The sequence below is a fragment of the Solea solea genome, chromosome 16 (genome assembly GCF_958295425.1).
Source record: "Solea solea chromosome 16, fSolSol10.1, whole genome shotgun sequence".
NCBI classification, from domain to species: Eukaryota; Metazoa; Chordata; class Actinopteri; order Pleuronectiformes; family Soleidae; genus Solea; species Solea solea.
Genome location: NC_081149.1, coordinates 3,885,831 through 3,906,348, shown reverse-complemented (window position 1 = coordinate 3,906,348; position 20,518 = coordinate 3,885,831). Strand labels below are relative to the sequence as shown.

General features: G+C 42.7%; 2 protein-coding genes across 2 annotated transcripts in view; both read right to left on the bottom strand.

The window, feature by feature from the left end:
* hoxb3a (homeobox B3a) overlaps nt 1-20,518 on the bottom strand; it is a 57,180-nt gene that overhangs the window by 35,484 nt on the left and 1,178 nt on the right. Inside the window, exon 2 of the mRNA XM_058652842.1 lies at nt 7,407-7,803. The gene's annotated coding sequence lies outside the window, so the exon portion shown is untranslated. The remainder of the gene's footprint in view (nt 1-7,406; nt 7,804-20,518) is intronic.
* hoxb4a (homeobox B4a) lies at nt 9,848-15,765 on the bottom strand. The gene is made up of 2 exons (XM_058652847.1): nt 13,624-15,765; nt 9,848-11,972 (listed from the first exon to the last, which is right to left on the bottom strand). Exons 1-2 carry the CDS (start codon nt 14,123-14,125, stop codon nt 11,662-11,664), a joined length of 813 nt encoding a protein of 270 aa, XP_058508830.1. The 5' UTR covers nt 14,126-15,765; the 3' UTR covers nt 9,848-11,661.

Here is a 20,518-nt window from a genome sequence, read left to right as displayed (position 1 = left end):
TTTCAGTTCCATGCACTGAAGATTGATTTGAGTTTATTTACTCTGCAAATGTAATCGAAGAGTTACATGTAGCTTTGAAAACGAACATTTAGCTTTGAAATAAAGTCACATTTTCTATTTAATGAACTCAAGACAAACGAGTGACTTCACAGCGCAGTTTTCAAAGTCTGCAGTGTTTGAGGATCCTGATTTTATTACATATGAACTAGCTTTAAATTGTTTAAAAGAACTACTTCATTCAGAATACATATTACACAGTTGTGCAGCAGCATTGTAGCCACTGCACGGGCCTGGGTTATAGAAACGCGCGCGTGCACTCTGCATGCGCGTGCGGGTCACCATTATTTGGCTGTGCCTTTTTAATACTTAATACATGTCTGCTTTTAAATTGGATCACAGTCTGCACACACACGCGGTACAGTACTAAAAAAAGGGCTGGCAGCCATATATCTCCAGTGACGACCTCCTCCTGAAGCCCGCGCGCCTGCACCGTGACCTCTCCGGCTCCTCGCGCTCTCCGAAATAATACATTTCTCGAGCCAAAGCGGCTGCAACCAGCGCGGGGAGAGAAAGAGAGAAGAGGGAAAAAAGCACGTGGGCGATTTGTCTGGCAATTAGCAAACCACCGCGAGGCCAGAGAGAGAGAGGGAGAGAGAGGGAGAGAGAGGGAGAAGTTAGTGTAACATGTTTCAAGTGTGTGTGTGTGTGTGTGTGTGATGATCCTCTGAAAGCCTGCAGCTTCCTGTGTAAATCTGCTGTTGAAACATCAGCTGTTTCCAGTGACAGCAAACTTTAAAAAAACAAACTAAAAACATGAGAATGAGAGTGGAGCTAATCTGCAGAGGAAAGGCCTCTCTGTCTCACCTGTGTGGAGGACTTCCCTTCTCCTCCTGCTGCTCCTGCTGCTCCTGCACGCTCTCCCTCCACACTTATTTAACTGCTAATCCCACTGAGATTAGGAAATGAAATGCAAATCTAGATGGGGAGAAGCATCAGGGCAGAGTCATAAAGCCACAGAGAAGAGCGAGCACATCTCAGCATATACTGAGGCAGAATCCACATCACTATAACACTAATGTGTGCCCTCACTAACGAAGAGCTCAGTGGGCTTTTATATGCAGAAGCAGAGCAGCAGGGGGCTTCATTTAACAAGCATGTTTTTAATGAACCTGCATGAGCTCACTGCAGAATTAGATTTAGTCGGTTCAAGGTTTCAGGCTGAGAAACTTACAAACTACAAACTACTGCTACTGGGGTTTGTGTATGAATCAATTAAAGCTATAGATGGACTTATGTTGTTAAATGGTTGCCTGGGTGCACAGAATATCAATCTGGTTTACAGCGGAAATGCATTTTCTGCATCACATTTTCTCACGTATTCTCATTTGTTATGTTATTTTTGTGTTTTTGCATGAAGACCAGAAGAGAAATGGTTTCAAGTTGCCTTCAAAGGCCATTATTGTGCCAGCACGCTCTCCCAGGGTAACAAAGCATTTTGTCAGACCATGGGAAATGTTACATTTCACATTCTGAAATGTTAAAAAAAGATTCATACACAGTCATATCAGAGTTCACATGTGTGACATTACAGGGTTTATGGTACATGAGTACATTCTAAGGCTTTATGGAAACCAAACATTGTTATTTTAGAGTCTGAAGTTACACTTTTTGTTGACATAATGCCTAATATGCTTTTTATGTACAATAATGCCTTTGCAGCCCAAATGAACAAACCATTGCTATCATGTGACTATGACCTAAAGTTTCACAAACTGTAAAACATCTGTATTTCTAAGAAGCCTCTTTCTAAGCAATCTATCTATCCTATATCCTCTGTAAAGGCCACGATATACAGGTTTTCTCTGGGTTTTCCGGCTTTGTGGGAGGAACATGCAGATTAGGTTAATTGGATGATCTAAGTTAACCATTAGACATTAGACGTTAACCATTAAGCATCAGACGAGCAGACACGTCCAACGTTTGTTTACTATGGAAACAGAAGTGAAGCTTCTTCTTCTGTTTCTTCTTCTGGAGAATTTGACAACGCTGCACGTCAAAATAGTTCATTCTAAAACTTCATGCATGCGTATACACACCACAATCTGATCCACATCAGATTCACATACAACACTGGCATGGCTGAGGCATCGTTGTGGTTCCCAAACCAAAATTCGAACGGACTACTGTGTTCACACTGAAAATAAATTGGTCCAGATCCTGAAAAAAGTGCTTGCTGGTGTGAAAGCGCTAATAGAGACAAAGAGTGTGAGACATCTGCAAGCTGTCCACCAAGCAGCAGACCACCATTCCAGACCAAATGTTGAAAGATTTGCAGGCTGTCATAGGATGATGATTTCATCCCGTTTGGAAGACAAGATTAACTCTAACCCCAAAAAAACATCCATGCTTTTTCTGCCGAGGATCAACCACATTTATAACCAGAAAATGCTTTTCACCCATATTTCTGCCAAAAGTGGCACAAACACTTAAATACGGTCACAGTCTGCACATCTGCAGACATTAAACAGGAACAGGATTCTTGTTTAGAAACTCGGCCTTACATGTGGTTCTTACAACACATGATCCTGTTGACTGCATGTTGCACAGGCTGATACAGTATACGCTGGTCCTCATAGAGAATAATGAAGACACAAACAACATGGAAGTGATCAGACACTTCAATGTTCTGCAGCTGAAACTCCGCGGGGGCAGCTTTAACCACATGTGTCACACCACAGCGTCAATCAAAATGTCTGCACTGTGCAAGACTTTTGCACAATAGGAGATACACTGCAGATTCATCATAAACAACTATAATGACAATGCTGAGGCTTTAGAGGTTTAGATTGAACCCTCATAAGCCTAAATATACATGTTTTCAACGCGGAACAAATTTCACAAGATGGATCCAAAATCAATGGGATGCCAGATTTGTTTAGTTCCCATTTTTAACAAGGAATTCAAAAGGGAACTGATATCAATCTGCAATCTGCTAGCTACAGTTTCTCAAAGAAGAACTTGAATTTACTGTACCATATAAGATGTGTGTGTCTACCATAGGCTGACTGTATGCTGAGTAAGCTAAATTATGGTGCCTACTTTGATCCTACTCAGGTGTGATCTCAACAAAGCTTGAACCCAGTTCCCAGGATCCTGTTTCTTGGAATTGAATGTGCGCTCATAAATCAAAATTACACAGTCCCACATACAGGCGTGCAGTGATTTAGGCATTAATGGCAACAATGAAGGAGATGATTATGAATGTGTTTGGTTTAGCCCAGTGTTGGCAAAGATGGCAACCAGTCATGAGCCAAATACTTTAATGATTTCCATCCATATATGTAGATGTTTGTTATATTGATTACAGCAGCATTTTATTCATGACATTTAAACACATATGCATTTAAATCTGTGGGAACATTGTGCAAATGTGTTGGAGGACCCCAACAAACATCTTTGTGACCCATCTGTGGGTCCCGACCCAGTCTTTGGGAACCATTGGTCCTCTCCCCAAAACACAATGTTATGTCTTCCAAACACCAAATTGTGCGCCAATAAAAAAAAAAAACTTACACAAACAAACCCTCCACCTGTTAGTGGATGATGTCGCTTCAGAAATGCTGATGTGACAAATTCACCAAAAGGAAACATTCAAATGTGTATTTTGCATGGGCAGAATGTTTAAATGTTATGTTTCCCCTGGTTTGCAAAAAGCATAAGGTAAACCATATGGTCTAAAAATGAGACATTATTCACTTGTAGATTGATGTTTTTGATGCCACCATCACAGCACACCATGCATATGGTGCAGACATGAATGGACGCCGAGCGAAAATGAAAACAAAGCTGTGTGATTTTGAGTAGAGTCTCACTGCTGAACAAGACAACACACCCAGAAGGACAGGATGATGATGGACCCAGGAGAGGATCCTGCAAGTTGCAAGAGATTGCATCAGTAACACTACAGATGTTTTAGGAGACCTTGGAGGAATTTAAAGAGGAAAATGAAGGGGCCATACGCTGCATATGGGAAGCATTTTACAGCAGCAAAAGAGGGCACAGTGGGACAAAAGTGGCCGACAGCATTTTCCCCATATGCCACTGTTCCTTTGATTAATCAGTACTGGCCCAACACACACAGACACACACACTCACACACACCACCTCTCCCAGCTGGAGGTCACATTACCAGGCTGGAACACGACCAGCAGCCACCAGCACTTTAGTAAATAGTGGTAAGAGAACTGCACACGTTTACAGCAAAATATCAGTCGTCTGTGCCATTTGATTCAAATCAAATGGCACAGACGACTGATATTTTTTGAATGATCTCATCAAAATGAGTGTCACATCCTGATTTTCAACCAAACAAGTATGTGTAAAGATGCCCGGCGGTGAAAGAGACCACACACTGCAGCCTTATAGGAAAACGAGGAGGTGCAGGCTCTGTTTACACTGAGCACTCTGTCTGTGTACATACTGTCATCGTGACCCTTTCATACCAAGTCACACAGATAAATGCCTCAACAACACACGCCTTCGATGCCGAGTGCATTACACCCATACACTACACACGTTTCCAAGCCTCCGTTCCATTTGGTGGCGAAATGACTGCTTTCAGCTTGTTAGTATCACGTGTTTTATGGTTGACCTAATGCGTCACAGACCTAATCAACTTTAGCTGGTGGCTATTTGGTACCATTTCAAGTATCATTGTGTGTTTTTCTACCATCCATTAACTTCAAAGTATACAAAACATTAAGCTAACAGAGCATGAATTCAGTCGGGTCTGTTTTTGTTGGCATGTTTTTCTTGCTGTTGTCGTCGTCTTCCAAACCCCAAGGAGGTTGGATTTGTGGACGATGCAAAAAACTGCAGAGGCCCGTTTAGGTTTAGTTGTGTAAAAGTATGTTTGCATGAGATAGTCAAAATGAAATGCTACTTTATCGAAATTCTCAAAGTCAGACTCACGCACCAGAGGATGTCATCAGGAGATGAACTACAATAACGCAAACCCTAAGCCTAAGATTTGACCTGGAAATAGTAGAAGAAGACGATATATGGAAGAAGACAACAGGCTGGTGCATTTCGTAACGGATGAGTTGACCAAGATGATGCTCTGTGTATTATTTTTTAAAAGTTCATGGATGGTAGAAAGACAGGAAATGGTGCTTGATGTGAACTACTAGCTTGGTTTGCCATAATAAGTCAAACAAGCAGAAAAGGGCCCTATCACCACCTAGTGTAGTGGAGTCAAAGTAACGCAGATCAACTGCATTTCAATGAAAAGGTATTTTGTAACAAGTTTACATGTATTTCAAAAGTCCACTTTTTGTTGGACTGACGCAATAATTCAAAACCTCATGTAAACACATTAAAACAGAAGACGTGATAACACAAATGATGACGTTTATTCTGAGCAGGATTTAGGATCCTGAACATCATCGTGTCATGGGAGGCCAGGGGAAACATTTCCACAGCTCTTCTGGGTCTTTTTGCACTGCAGCCAAGTCTCACCCTCTTCTTCCCCCGTGTAGCAGTGTCCTGCAGCTGACCCCTGTCCGGGTGCTTCGGCCTGTCTGTCTGTGTGTGTGTGTGAGGCAGCAGAGACATCTCCGCGCGCTGCCCTCGGTTTACAGTGGCCTGAACTTAGTTGTTATGACTAAGTGGCCCGGGGGGCCCCGGAGGTCTAGGAATGTCCGAGGGAGCGGAGGGTCTAGCAGTCTTGCGAGGTCAAGGGGGAACCAGGAGCGGGGGGTGGGACTGGTGTGGACTCGGGGTCAGCCTGTTGGCTTCAGAGCCAGTGGACCTCATCGGTCAGAAAACCCTGTCCCCTGGTTGAACCCTCAGCCTGTGAGCGGCCGCAGCTTGGCCATTCCGCTCATCATCCTGCATGACCATCGATTTCTCTCTTCTCCTCCTCCGCCTTTCCTTCGATACCTGCCTCTTATATTTCTGCCATTTGTTTCTCCTCCACGCAACGCCCTGACCCGACTCCCCTTCTCTCCTTCCCACCCTCCTCCTCCTTCTTCTTTTTTTAATTCCAGGAAAATTGATTTCTGAAGAGGTCAACCAGGAGTGAGTGCGTTTCCTGCTCGGCTCAGCAGATACAGGAGGCCTGAGCGCACATGGCGACCCGCGATCGTTCGCAGTTCATTTGGAAAAAGCTGCTCAGATCGTTTGTTTTCGAGGCAAACAACTGAGAGAGTATCCATTAACCAGCGCTTCCCCCCAACCCAGTTCTTTTAATTTTTCTTATTCAACCCTCTCCTCAACCGTATTATTACTCATATCCACGCGGGTCTCTGCGGCTTGGTTGCACCTGGCCGACAAAAATGCGCGCGCGCACAAGCACCACAGTAGCTCATTAAAAGCTATATACATGTAAAAACCTTAAACCACAACTGTAACACTTTATGACCACGGAAACACGTGCAGACAAGAAAACAATGCTCAATAAGCTCCACGTGCAATTATTCAGGAGCGGACCAGTCAGCCATGTATTAACCAATAGTGTTGGTCAGTAATGTGTTACCCAGTAATGGATTACTACTTTAACTAGTAAAAGGATTACAGTTTAAAAAACAGTAATTGATTACAATTACAAAGCAATGCAGAGCTGAGTAATTGCGTTGTTAGATCCTTCAGACGCTATTTTATGATGACGTGTCCACGCGGAAACAGTAACACTTAGAGATACTATTAATTCTTAATGTATTAATATTCTCTGTGAGTCTTCCATGTTTGCAGTTCTGCATTTAGCAAACTCTGTTTAAATAAAGTGGATTCAGCAAAATAAAGTTTCTGGTTACATTTGCAAAACTTAACTTTGACGCCAAGTGATGGGTGAAGTAATAACATTATTCAAATAAATAATATGTATTAAGTAATTTATTATATTGCCTGAGTGACTTCCTCAACACTGTACCCAAGAGAAGCCTCTGTGCCATCATGTCAAGCTTGTAGCAAGTGAAATAAAGAAATAAAGAAATATATAAAGAAATAAACGCATGCGCAAAAGACGCGCATACTTGGCCGCATTTTACGCACGAGAGCAGATGCCGCAGGGGAAGGAGCTGCAGGCCTCGTGAGTGAGTGACAGACACTGAGGTGACACCACAGTTGCACAAACTCGGGAGAAAACAGAAAACAGCACAACAAAAGCCACATACACACACTCTCCCTCTCTCTCTTTACCTTACAACACAAACAACGCAGCCCACAGAATGAAAGCCCCCACGGCCATAAATGCCCCCTTCGCCTGACCTCGCCAAATGCGCACGGGGGGCAATAAAACCATAAAAAAGAAAGAAAAACAGGCACAGTAGCGTTTGTCTGCAGAGGCAGAAATGAAATTCCCAGGCCTCCTTCCTCTCCCTGTCCCTCTCATTCTCTCTGTCTCTTACCTTGGACGCCGGTCCTCTGAGCGACCTGTGGGCCATCGTCTTCCCTCTGCCCTCGCGGGGAAAACTCTCCAACTGGTTAGTTGAGAGTTTCTCTGCGGGGATTTTCTTCTTTCCAATGAAAGAGGAAAAGAAAAAAAACTTTTTTCTTCTTTTCTTATGGTGGGATATTTGTGGGGTGTAAAAAATAGCTTTCTGATGCGTGAGAAGGGGGAGGTGTGTGTGTACAAGTGTTTATGTCTGTCTGCCTGTGTGTGTGTGGTGGTGGTGGGGGGGTTGGGGGTGTCTTCCAAGTGTCTTCCCAAGACGTCTTCTTCTTCTTCTTTTTTTTCTTTCTTTCTGTGTCTGTCCCTCTGTTCCTTGCCCTCTGCGTCTCCTGGCAGAAGGCTCTTGTGTGCGGCTGTCGGGAGGACAAAAGGGGAAGAAAGAAGAAGACGGAGAAGAAGTGTTAAAAGAAGAACACGTGATTAATGATTTTTTTTCCCCTTCTTGTATAATTCTCGCATTTTTCTTGAGGTGCTGTCCCCCTTTGCCCTGTCCAAATAATGGCTGTGAACTCTTTTTTTTTTTCAGTGGATGGTGTGGTGATGGTGATGGTGGTGGTGGGCTTTCTTACGCATAAACAAAACCCCTGCTCCCATTCACAGAAACAGCAGAAGGCCCCGGCTGATAAAGGTGGCTCAAAAAAAAGAATTAGGACTCCTTGGTATAGATTTTATTGTACGCGGTGTCACCTCGCACGCAAATCCATTTATTTTAAACCACATTGTAAACGCTCAAGGGGATTTAGGGGTTATTGTGCAAGCACTATATGTGAGAGTGCACGTGTGTGTGTGTTTGGGGGTGGGGGTGATGTGTTTAGATGCTCCAATATTGGAAATTTCGCGTGTATGGAAGAAAATTACAGCACTGTGATACAAATATTATGTGAGGAGAGACGCAGCGCCTGTGGGGTTTTGTATGTGTGTGTTTGTTAACTCTTTAGGACCTTTTTTTCTGGCATAAACACTCATCTTGCCAGGACCAGTTGTCCTCGTGGACACCAAAACCTGATCCTAATGAAGCAGAACCTAATTTGCGAGGAACTGGTTGAGTTTTTAGGACTGAGATTTGAGTTGTGTTTAGGTCAAGGTTAGGGAAAGGGTCTTGGTGTAGGCTTTCCAAATGAATGGAAGACAATGCAAGTCTTAAAATGGATAGAAATGCAGGTGTGCGTGTGTGTTTGTCGTACTCAACCTTATTGTCTTCACAATAGTGGGGGGAAATGGTGTGACTCATCATTGTGGCTCAGAGGCTCATGCACATAATAATAATAATAATAATAATGTGTGTAAATGGTGTTTTACAAGCTTGGGGCTACAGTCCTCGTGCGTCTTTACACACTTTTACGCATTATGGTGCAGAATTTGTGTGTGTGTGCGTGTGTTTGAGCACATCTAAGTATACAGTTTGATGGGAGGGCGCTTTTTGCTGCAGGAGCCTTTCATAAATAGGAAGAAAAACAGATAAATGGGCCGAGGGAGTCTCTGTGGCAAGAAGCCCAGGGAGAAATCAACCAACAAGTAATAGGGAATCTTCTCTGGGCCGAGAAATGCGAGCGGACCAATTTGGGGGGCACGGCTTTTTTTTGTTTAAAGTTCATGGAGAGGAATGCTATTTTCTCGCTCCCCCTCCTTCTTGCTCTATATTTTTTCGATACCTGCTGTAAGAAAAGAAAATGAAAATTAATACGGGAGCCGCGCCTCACAAAAGAAGCCATTCGTCTTGTTGATTATCTATTTGGTTGTCAGGGTTTGAGCTATGGCGCCGGCCTGCTCCCCTTTCTGTAATGTGTGAAAAAAAATAAAATAAAACACACATACGGTGCCACGGTACAAGGAGAAGCGTGGGCAAAAATCCCACTCATTAAAGTGTTAAAAGATTACCGAGATGCTATTTAATTGTTTTTTTGGATTTTTTTTTAATTCAAAACCAGAAGAGGAGGAGGATGAGGAGTAAGAGGAGGGGTGAGGGTGCCCCACACTCTTTGTCGGACCGATGCGCGCGAGCCGAGCAGCCGTTAAATTAACGGGAGAACGGGAGTGAAACGGAGGGACGTTCTGTGTGATTTAAAACGAGATTACAGGACGTAATGTACCAGGATCAGTCAAGGCCGGGATAGATTAATCATCCAAAGGGCTCCGAAATTTCTCACGTCAGCTCGCTGATATGCGTCTGTTGAGCAAAAAAATAAAACAAAAAACATTAGAATTCAATTCAATTAAATTATTTATTGTATGTGCACGAGGAAAAAAACAAATACAAACAGCCTGCACTGAGAAGAGACAGAGGACGAGGGGGTGCTGCTGTTAAGCGAAGAAGGATAGTTCTTTTTTTACGAAATTATACATTTAGGGGGTTAAAAAAAATGTGATTTTGAGATAAAAAACAGGCCAGAAAATACGACATTTTTAGTCATTTTATTTAAATTTCAATAGGCTATTTACAAATAATACGAAGGTATATAGACACTGAGTGGGCATAGGCAGAGAAAGGAGCAACTTACACACATACATCAGGGGAGGTAACACGTGTTCAACAATACCGTTATTAGTTATCATACACATCATCATCATCATCATTTGATCTTTGGAATGTAGAAAAAAAACAACATTACACTTGCAGAATAAGAAAGAGGAAAGACATAAAAAAGAAAAAAGTGTGCGCGCATTTCATGTGCAGAGAAAAGAAAGATGGAAAATAAAAACAAATAAAAAATTAACATTCGGACATGCAGAAATAAAAGGCTCCTGACTATTCTGATCAGAACCGTCTCACTTTTAATTAAATAACTACTGTTTCTTTCACAAAGAAGAAATGAAATAGCGCTTTGTATTTGCATCGCAGGCAACAACAATTAGAATTATTATTATCATCATCACCAAAATAACTCGTCACACCATCTTTTAAAAAAATATAAAAGCTCGAAAAAAGCTGTCACTTCATTCAACGAGTGAGAGGAAATAAGATTACGAAATTAAAATAAAAAATAATAATTAGAATAATATAATATATATTTATGTATAAGTACAGCTGAGGTAATAGGTAGTTACATTGTATAGTGCTGCGTTCTGATGCTGTGTGAGTGCGCGCGCGCGCGCGTGAGTGCTGGGATTTTGGTTTGAATAGATAAGTGTCCTTTTGTTTTCAGGCAGCTTCATAACAATAATTAGAACCATTCAAAATAATAATAATAATAAAAAACCCTGTTTGGTGCGTGCGTGGCGTGAAATCTCTGCACTTTCCCCCGTCCTCAACAACACACACACGAGCGCGCGCGTCATTCTAACGGAAGATATTTTTCAAAAATAATTATAATAATACACAAAAACATCTATAGGCGCGTGAAACAACCAAACAAACATACAGTTATAACGGCAGATATCACAGGGCAGATGAGTGCGTGTGTGTGTGTGAATACTTCTTTTTGACGCAAGGAGGGCTCCATTTATTATTTATTGCGCGCGCGCGTGTGAGCGTTTGAGTGGTGTTGGTGGCAGTGGGAGGAGGAGGAGAAGGAGAGGAGGATGAGTGTGTGTTTGTGTGTATGTGTGTGTGTGTGTGTGGGGGGGGGGTGCAGAGGGTAATGGGCAGAGCCGCGGTTTCACCCCCTCTGATTTTTTTTTCTCGCTTTGTACCCGCAGAGTAAACATGACAAATGAGAGCCGAGTTTGGCATGATTAAAGATGAAAACGAGGATCCATCTTCACCAAAAAAAGAAGAAGAGAGTATCAGATAGAAAAAAATGAAGGACAGGAACCACACACACATAAAAACACACACAAGTTTATGCCTACCTCCGAGAGAAGAGAGGGAGGTATAAAAGACAGAGAGAGGAGAGACAGAGGGAATGGCGGCTTGACAGCATTTTTTTTCATTTTGTCTCCTTCTTCATTTCATTCTCTTTATAATACTTTTTATGTTCTTTTTTTCTGTGAATGGAGGGAAATCTCCCTCTTCACCCTGCCACGTCGTATTATTATATAGTGTGTAACATGAGCACTGCAGGGGGCACATCCACACATCCACACATCCATCCATACATCCTTGTACATCCCTCCCCTCCAGGGTGAAAGCGTTATTCCGGTCCAAAGTGCAAGTTCCGGTGGTTACAAGCGTGGCTGACGGTTCGGTACTGTTCACTTTAAGAAGTGGATATATAGGAAAAACACACGTGAGACAAAAAGTGGCCAAAAAAAAGAAATAGTATTGTGTCGGGCTATAGTGGTCCAGCGGAGCGGTTTTGTGAACCTGTTATAGCCTGGGAGTTTGTGTTGTTGTTGTTGTTGTTTGTCCCGGAGCGGACCTTGGTGTTGGGCAGCTTGTGGTCCTTCTTCCATTTCATCCTCCGGTTCTGGAACCAGATTTTGATCTGCCGCTCTGACAGACTCAGCGTATGCGCGATCTCCACCCTGCGCCTGCGCGTCAGGTACCGGTTGTAGTGGAACTCCTTCTCCAGCTCCAGAACCTGCTGGCGCGTGTAGGCCGTCCGCGACCGCTTCGGCTCTCCACCCGTCCAGTTTGGATTGACTGTGGGAACGAGTGGGAATCATCAGCCAGTGAAGAAAATAACCAACCATTAAGCATAATGATAATAACAGTAGTAGCCTAACACGCAATTTAGGCTACTATAACGCGTTTCCCTTATTTACAGTCTACTATAAATCTCTTTATTTTGTTGTGATCTTGCTAATTCTGGTTGTTCTTGCCCGTTTTACAATTCCCCGATGCTTTTCTTCTCATTTGTCCAAGCAAAACTCCCATTCTTGCAAGTAGAATGATAACAGTTTGGCTACTAAAACGCGCAGGCTGTGTCATCTAATGGCCCCTATAATGTGGATTTAACATGAGAACTTCCATTACTGAAAACGTTAAACCACCACGTGAAGATACGATGTCACTGTAACACTGTAACATGACCATGCATCGACGAGAAATATGGCCACAGTGATTGACCTAAAGCGACTGTGTAACCTTTGCTCTGAATATTTGTTTTTCCACGCCATGATATTGGAACAAAGGCAGCCAAAGCTGACGCCTGTGCACGTGTACATATATTGGGATGTGAGAATAAATAGAGGCCATGGTTGCGTTTAAAGGTTACATTTTGAAAAACACGTTCAGGCAAACGCAACAAGGGAACTGTTTAAAAACGCACGGAAACGCAAAGAACGCGCGCCTGCGTTTCCCTTTCTGGTGATTTTACGCACAGATGCCACCGGGCTAACGGCTTATTATAGGAGCATTGCCTGTCTTGTGTAAACTGGTCGGGAATAAAGGTGGTGGTGGTAGTGAGGAGGAGAGATGGTGGAGAGGGAAGGAGGGGGTGTGCAGGCAGCAGCTCGAGCAGCTACACAAGGGAAGGGCAGTGGTGATTCGACAACAATTCCACGACAAACTACCACGGGACTGTCGCAAAGCAAACATGCTGCAACGAGAGCGAGTGTAAATAAAACGAAAAGGATAAAGACTTTAAAAAAGAGGACGAACATTAACGATATTACAGTGTTTCTTACCGAGTAAACAGGTGGAGGGAAAGAAAGCACGGTGACTTCGCAAAAGTCGTCTTCGTCGCGCGAATCTGAGCTCCCACCATTATCCAAACACACCAAATAAAAAAGAAAGGCAGCGAGTCTATTATATCATCACAGAGAGAGAGACACGCCATAAGAGACTGGGAGCTCTTCTGTGTTACATCGGTGTTTTACGGCCCGGCTCCATAAACATGAATATTTCAGCTGCCATAAAACTTTCCCTCCCATGGAACAACGAGTGGGGAAGGAATAGGCTTCGACAGAGTAAAGTACACCGTTTATACAGCCCGACCACTTAAAATCAAATTACCAAAGCATAAAATCTAACTTATGGGCTCGCTCCGAGTTGTCATAAGGCGAAGGTATTAGAGCAGACGAGCCCGAGATCGGACTTCACAAAGGCACCTCAGCGCAGAGGTGTAATAAAAATTTATGGGGGGTGTAATTATATTGGCCCTGCAAACAGACGACCGTAAATCTTGACCCAAGGGCTACTCTTCTACTTCTAACAGAAACCAGGGAGGGGAAGCTGTAGATTCAGACAGTGCGCACGAAAAGCACGGAGGCGCAACGAGAAAGAGAGAGAGAAGGAGGTCGAGAGAGGGAGAGAGAGAAAGGGGGAAAAGAAGTTTGCATGCAGCACTTACCGATGTTTACATGGACTTTCTTCATCCACGGGTAGACTACGGGGTCCTTGTTGCGTGTGCTCGCGGGGGACGAAGAAGTGCTTTGGCTATGGGGCGTTTGGCCGCAGGACGGAGGCGGAGGCGGGCTGGGTGTCACCGAGTCGCAGCGGTGACTCTGCTCCGGGACTGGGGTGGTCTGCAGCCCGTGACCCCGAGGGGACATCACAACCGAGGCGGGCTGTGCTGCACGCTGGCACGGCGTGTAGGGCGGCTCGCCTCGGTGCTGTGGCTGGTGGTTCGGGGCATTTGCGCGGTGCTGCTGCTGCTCTTGCTGCTGCTGCTGCTGCTGTGGGTGGTGGTGGTGGTAGACGGAGTCCGGCTGGAAAGCGGCAGGCTCCTGCCTCTGAGAGCTGTAATAGTCCGGAGAGTGGCTGGGCAGATAGTCGCTCTGTGAGTACTCCTCGCACGGTGGGAACTTCGGGTCCACATAGTTGGAGTTGATCAAATAGGAGCTCATGGCCATTAATTTCAGTCTTTTTGTGGAATTGCACCGACTCGGAAAATATATAACTAAAATTTATATCTCATCCCTTTACTCTTCGGTTATTCCTGTTCCGTTGAACCCTCCTACTTTTCTGTCAAGTGAACAAAGTTAAGGAGCCACGTGACGGCAGCCGGCCAATGGGCGCGCCTCCGGGACAAACCCCGGATAAGGAAATGGGATTAAGCATATACAGAGCCCCCCGCACGCGCATTATCATATGGCCTCAGTTTGTTGGCATTCACTCTTACAATAACCTCCCCCCAATGCCTCCCCCCCTCTCTCCATATGCACAACTCTCCTTTTATAGCCTGTTTGCCCACGCGCATCAAACACACAAAACAAACATACACACTGAGGAATAAATAAAAACAAAAATAAAACAAATCAGGTTGTATTCTGCTCTCGAGGCCGCGCGTGAACTCAGGCTGCAGCACAGATGAGAGTCAGTCCTCCCTCTCCCTCTTATTAAGAGTCTGGCTCTAACTTCAAATAAAGAGAGAGAGAGAGAGAGAGAGAGAGAGAATACACAGCAGAGAGAAAGCGCCAGAGGAGGCTCGTGGCGCCTCCTGCGCGTGCCTGTGTGTATATATTTATTGGGTGTGTGTAGGGAGCTGATTGCCAAAGTTTTTTTTTCTTCTTTCCTTTCTTTCCTTCTCTTTTTTTCCACCACTGCTGCTTTTAAAACGCTAATAACGTGGAGTGGGGATGAGTGGCCTGACTCGGGCGCCACCCAGCAGCAGCAGCGACCGTGTCAGAGATAAATCTGGCCTTGTTTAGGATCGATAGAAAATTCATCAACTAATTCAGGTTGCGCGGCCTCCTAAATCACGGGAGCAGACCTTTGCATTAAGAATGAGAGTCAAGCACCGTTTACTACTCTTATATTTATTTATATATGTATATAGTATATATATAAAAAAACACGCCAGCAGGCGCGCCCTTCTTCATTTAACTCCACTTGCATAGTAATTTAGCCTCAGCCTTTATGTGTTATTGTTTTTTGCCTTGCACGAATTAATGAATGAATACACACACACACACACACACACTCAGTGATATTAACAACTGCAGCATAACAAGTCCACGCGCCTGCTTTTTTGTTGTGTTGCCCTTGAGCCACAGAACCTCTTTGTTTTTGTCCTCCTGCAGTGAATTCACCCCCCAACCGCGACAGCAACATTTCAAGTACTAACACATTGTCACAGACACAGACACAGACACAGACACACACACACCCTGCGTGTCACTCTCTGTCCATTATAAACCTGGAGCCCACTCGTGTTATCCATACTCACATTTCTTGCAGTAATCCTCAATTTTATGCCACGATAATCTGTCTTTGTCTGTCAAACATTAGGACAAGGCACCCAGATATGTATATATATATGTATATAAATGTAAATATACACTGCAAACAGACAGGATTGAGGTGAACAGGAGAGTACACAAGTGATTTTTTTTTAATCAAAAAGCTGCAAGTGCTGCTGCTGCTCATTCTCCCCAGTCTTATCACTGTATAGGTACAGACACACACTGCAGGCAAGATGATGGAGATATCCAATCCTTTGTTTCGAGAAAATTGACCGTCTCCTAAATCGACCCCCCCACCACCAGCAGCCCTGCTCCCTCCCCGAACCACCTCCACCCACCCCCTCGTCGTTTTCAGCAGGCCGACCGCATCATTTTTCACCAGGACTTCTAATAAATAAAGAGAGAGAGAGAGAAAACACTCCAGTTCATCTTGGAGCCTGGAGTTTAGCTTTTAAAAGTATGACGTTTTATGGTGAAAAAAGAACATTTCTAAGCAGAATAGACACCGCCGAGCAAGTCAAATCATAGATATCCAAAGAATAAAGAGCAAATGCACCGTGGAATATGTCTGTTATCGTAAAATAACAACTTTCTCGTCTTATTCTCGTGTTCTTACTCACCTACAATCGAATTTAAACGTAAAATATGAAATAAAACACAACTACGCAGCATTTAAAGGCGTGAAAACAGTAATAAGAGCTGCAGGCCTTTACTTCTCTGAGAATCTGTGTGTGTGTGATCCATCGCTGCCGCTGGGTGTAAATCCACTATATACTCCCCTAGAAGCGAATTTGTGATTGTTTTAATGATTTTTACACAAATCCGGATCTACAGGGTAGATATAGAAGACAGTGGCTCTCTGGAGGCGCGTGCTCACGCCGTCGATGCACTTGGTATTGCTTTCATAAAGTCGCTGTCGTGCATGGGGCCACACCGGGATATTTCCATCTGTCTATGCTGTTTCCTCACTGTTAGCGGCGGAACTGGGAGCTAAAGGGCTCTAACACTTCCTGTGTGACTGAGTGGCAACGAAGAAAACCTTGTTAAGAAGGGGAAATTAAAAAAGGAAAAAAGAAAACACTCCTGGGCCCGCAGACAGGCCTTTAAAACCACGCATTTCTCATATTTAGAGTACAAAGCAAAAGAGACAATATCATAGTATGTTTTCATAATCAAAAGGGAAATTGTGTATGATATAAAACCTATACGTTATGTTAAATATTTTATTTTGACAGTAAAAAACTATTACCTTTGGAACAGGCCTCTGTTATTTGGTTATTTTATTCAAAAACATCAGCTTTCTCTTCACGGATTACACTAAAGGTAATTTCGGTTAAAGATGTATATATTTATTTCAAAAAGGCTCCAGCCTTTGTTTTAATAGGATGGACACATGGAGAAAGACAAATGGCTTTGGCACGAGCAAACGCACTTCTATCAGAAATACTTCAGAGGGACGAGACTGAAGAATGGATGGAGCAATAACCAAATGAATCCATGAGCTCTCTGTCCCCTTTTTTAACTCAATTAAAAACTTCTACATTTAATCAGCATTTTTCTTTTTTTCTTTCGAAAAATATATTTAAAAAAATTATCCGAAACAAACATGAACAAAAAAAGCTAAACAAAACCTCCTTCCCTTTCAATTGCTAACATATTCCGCCTCTGACTATGGTTTCCATGTGATTGATTTGTAATGTTACACACGCGAGAAAAGGCGCTGGTGCATTCTGAAGCTTTCCACGTACAAATGCTTTTATATTTTTTTCCTCTCTGTCATTTCTATCTGCTCCCGCGCTGCTCCCACATTGATTTTGTGACACCGACACTCCCTGCCCGCTGCAGGTAATATTGCTGTTCTCCGTTTCCTTTTAAAAGTTGCCCATACATCACAAGACGAGACCACAAAGAAAGGCAGAGAGCATGGGAACCTGAGGACGCAGTCACAGTAGTCACTCAACCCCTCAATCCACCTGATTTTATTTTATTTTTAGTAATATTTAGTAAATGAACAATTTAATGTATGATTTCTTGCAGCTAGACCCTTTATTGTTTACATATACACTAACTTACAATATTAAAGCAACGATACTGCTGCTTTCAAACACTCCATTTTTAATTTCAATTGTTGTGTTATATGTGCAGTCAGTAATGTGATCCGCCATGTTGTTCATTTTCGTTCCTCTTCTTTTTTTGGCTCTGTGTAATCTATTACCGTTTTTGTGCATGCTGATTTGATTGTTTGTTTTGGCTTTTATTTTGTATTATATTATTTATTTGCAGAACAGGAACCTGCCTATTTTCCCCATATGATGATGAAATGAATTCTATTCTATTCTATTCTATCCATTGTCTCTCGTGTGCAGGTGTGGGCCTACACTTGCGTCACCTTGACCTCGCGCTCTGCCCTCGGGTCATCTCAGGTATCTATCAAGGTGTGTTGAGTCTGACTGCGACACTTCCTCCCTCCCACCTCTCTGTCAAGTTTGTCAGTAGCAGCCATTCAGCTGCTCGGAGGGAGGCCCACTGTTTCCGGCTACAGGTAGTGCAGACCAAAGATTTACTGACAAGATAAGACCAAACAGGAGAAACAAGGAAAAGGAGCAAAAAAATGAAAATGTAGATATGTATGTTCAAGAAAAATAAAAAATTTTAATTGGTTAAATTGTGCTTTTTTTTGTCTGTTTGGAATAGAAAGAAATGTCCGTCTGTTGTTTGGTTTAAACGTCATGAACCTGAACCTGTCTGCAAAGTGAAGCGCAAAAGAGCTGCAACATTGTATCTGTAATATCATCTGCACACATACATACACACACACACACGCAGAGACTCCAGAGACAGTTGACCTGCTGGATGACATAATCCCTGGACGCATTGAGTGGGACAAGGTCAGCTGATCCTGATTTAAACACGTGTCCTTTTTTTATTGCGGGTCACGCAGTTCCCAGTTTACAGCGCAAACAGCAACAAAGCACAAACGCTGTTGTTTTTGTCCCTGTGTGTTGTTTGGACAAAGTGTGAAATAATAATAAAAAGCAATGAAATGTGCAGGGGGCGGAAGAGAGCATGACTTAAAGCAAAATTATAATTTACAAGGTTTTGTAATTATTATTGTGTTCTTTAACCAGCGTGTTGTCTCACAAATTCGGCGGAGATGATGCGGAAGAAAAATAAAGACGGATTAACTGGGATTAAATATCTAATATTTATATAATTTAGGTAATAATTATTATTAGAATTATATATATATACAACTATGTATTAATTAGTATTGTTATTATTATTATTATTATTATTATTGTTGTTGTTATTATTATTATTATTATTATTATTATTATAATAATAAAGTAACACTTTTACAACAGCAGGCGCAGTCAGAAAATTATATGTATTAAAAACCAGGAACATATTGAAGGGTTAAACGGCCTCATTATGTGCAGGGACCGGACTTGTCAATGTCCTGAAATATTACCGAGGTGGAAAAAAGCTAACGACGTAGAGAGAGAGTGAAAGAAAAGAAACGAAAAAAATGCAGGGTTTGCTCCTTTGTTGCGGTTTGAAAAATACATCGAGGTTATTGTCATGCAAAGTCACGGGACAGGGGATTAAAAATGAAGTGCTGACGACGAGGCCTGATTCTCCGTGTGGCGACTATTAATCTGAAGGTGTTTCTTTTTTTCAGTGGAGCCTTTGTGTGGCAGGTTTTAAACTCGAGCGCGAGGCTATAACGAACACGAATGTCAGCGTGCAGCAGGCGGATTCAACTGTGGTGTGTAAATGTACAAATGGTGAGGAGAATGTGTGGGAGTTTTGTTATTTATCTGTTTACTTTGTATTTATTATTTCACGTAAAATGTGTTTGGATCGCATCGTTGCATGGAACGAGCTGTGCTAAAATGAATTCCCTTGCCTGATAGGGCATATGGGCGTTGTCTACAGAATTAGCATTAAACATAGTTTTATACAAACAGAGATTTAATTGCAACGCACTTTTTTGGACTTTTTTAAATACATTTTTAATTCATACATTTAGGTTGAGAGTGCTGTGATCTCTTCCACAGTTGGATCATATCATACTGTATTATGTTATATTACATTATCAAAGGAGCAGCTCATTATCAATCAGCAGAGGGAAATAAACAGCCCAAACCACACACTGCTTATATACACATCTCACACATGTGTTCACATGAACTACAGCAGCAGGAGAAAACCACACATCTGCTGAGTCACAACAACCATCTTATATTCACGTCTATAACTCATCTCCACACCACTGTACATACCAGTGAATTCATGTTTTAGTATTTTGTGTTTTTTTTGCTTTGCCCCAACTGACCAAAAAAGTCAACCGCAAGTAAAAGAACATGTCCAGCAGCACATACATTTATTTTCTCCAACCATGAGACACCAAGGGAGAAAGTTGTCCACAAAGTGACCTTTGACCTTCCTCCAGGCACGACCTGGCCTTCACCATGCGGTAAAACCACATAATGGCTGCCTATCTGAAACAGAGAATCCTCACTATGGGATTTAGCCCAGGAGATGTAAAAACTCTTAAACAACTGATTAATACAATTTAAATACATCATTCAACAAGTAAATATAGTGAAACAAGATCCGTATGTCAAACAAAAAAAATATCTATCTATCTATCTATCTATCTATCTATCTATCAATCTATCTATCTATCTATCTATCTATCTGATTATACATCTGACATGACAAGCATCACAATACACTGGTGTCTCGTTGCCATGATCAGCAGAGAATAATCATCACCATCATGACTACAGTGCACCCTAAAGTCACGTCTGTGAAGCCCTCACGTGACCAAACAGGTTCACAATAATTAACCAGTCCAGTGCCACGTGCAGCCTCTGATGGTTTAAGAAAATATAAATTGATAACAAAGATTTTACAGAGGATAAAATGTTATTTTGCAGCAGCAGCAGCACTAGTTCCGGCAACACGTGGTCACCCCTCCCTCCTTCCCTCCCTCCCTCCCTCACTCCCAGCATGGGCAAAGCACCTGCCACACACCGCGCAGGAAAGCGGACA

Coding starts and splice junctions, on each gene's coding strand:
- hoxb4a (XM_058652847.1), bottom strand. CDS start 14,125: ATGGCCATGAGCTCCTATTTGATCAACTCCAACTATGTGGACCCGAAG. Junction 11,973..13,623: donor GAAAGTCCATGTAAACATCG/GTAAGTGCTGCA, acceptor TCGTTCCCACAG/TCAATCCAAACTGGACGGGT.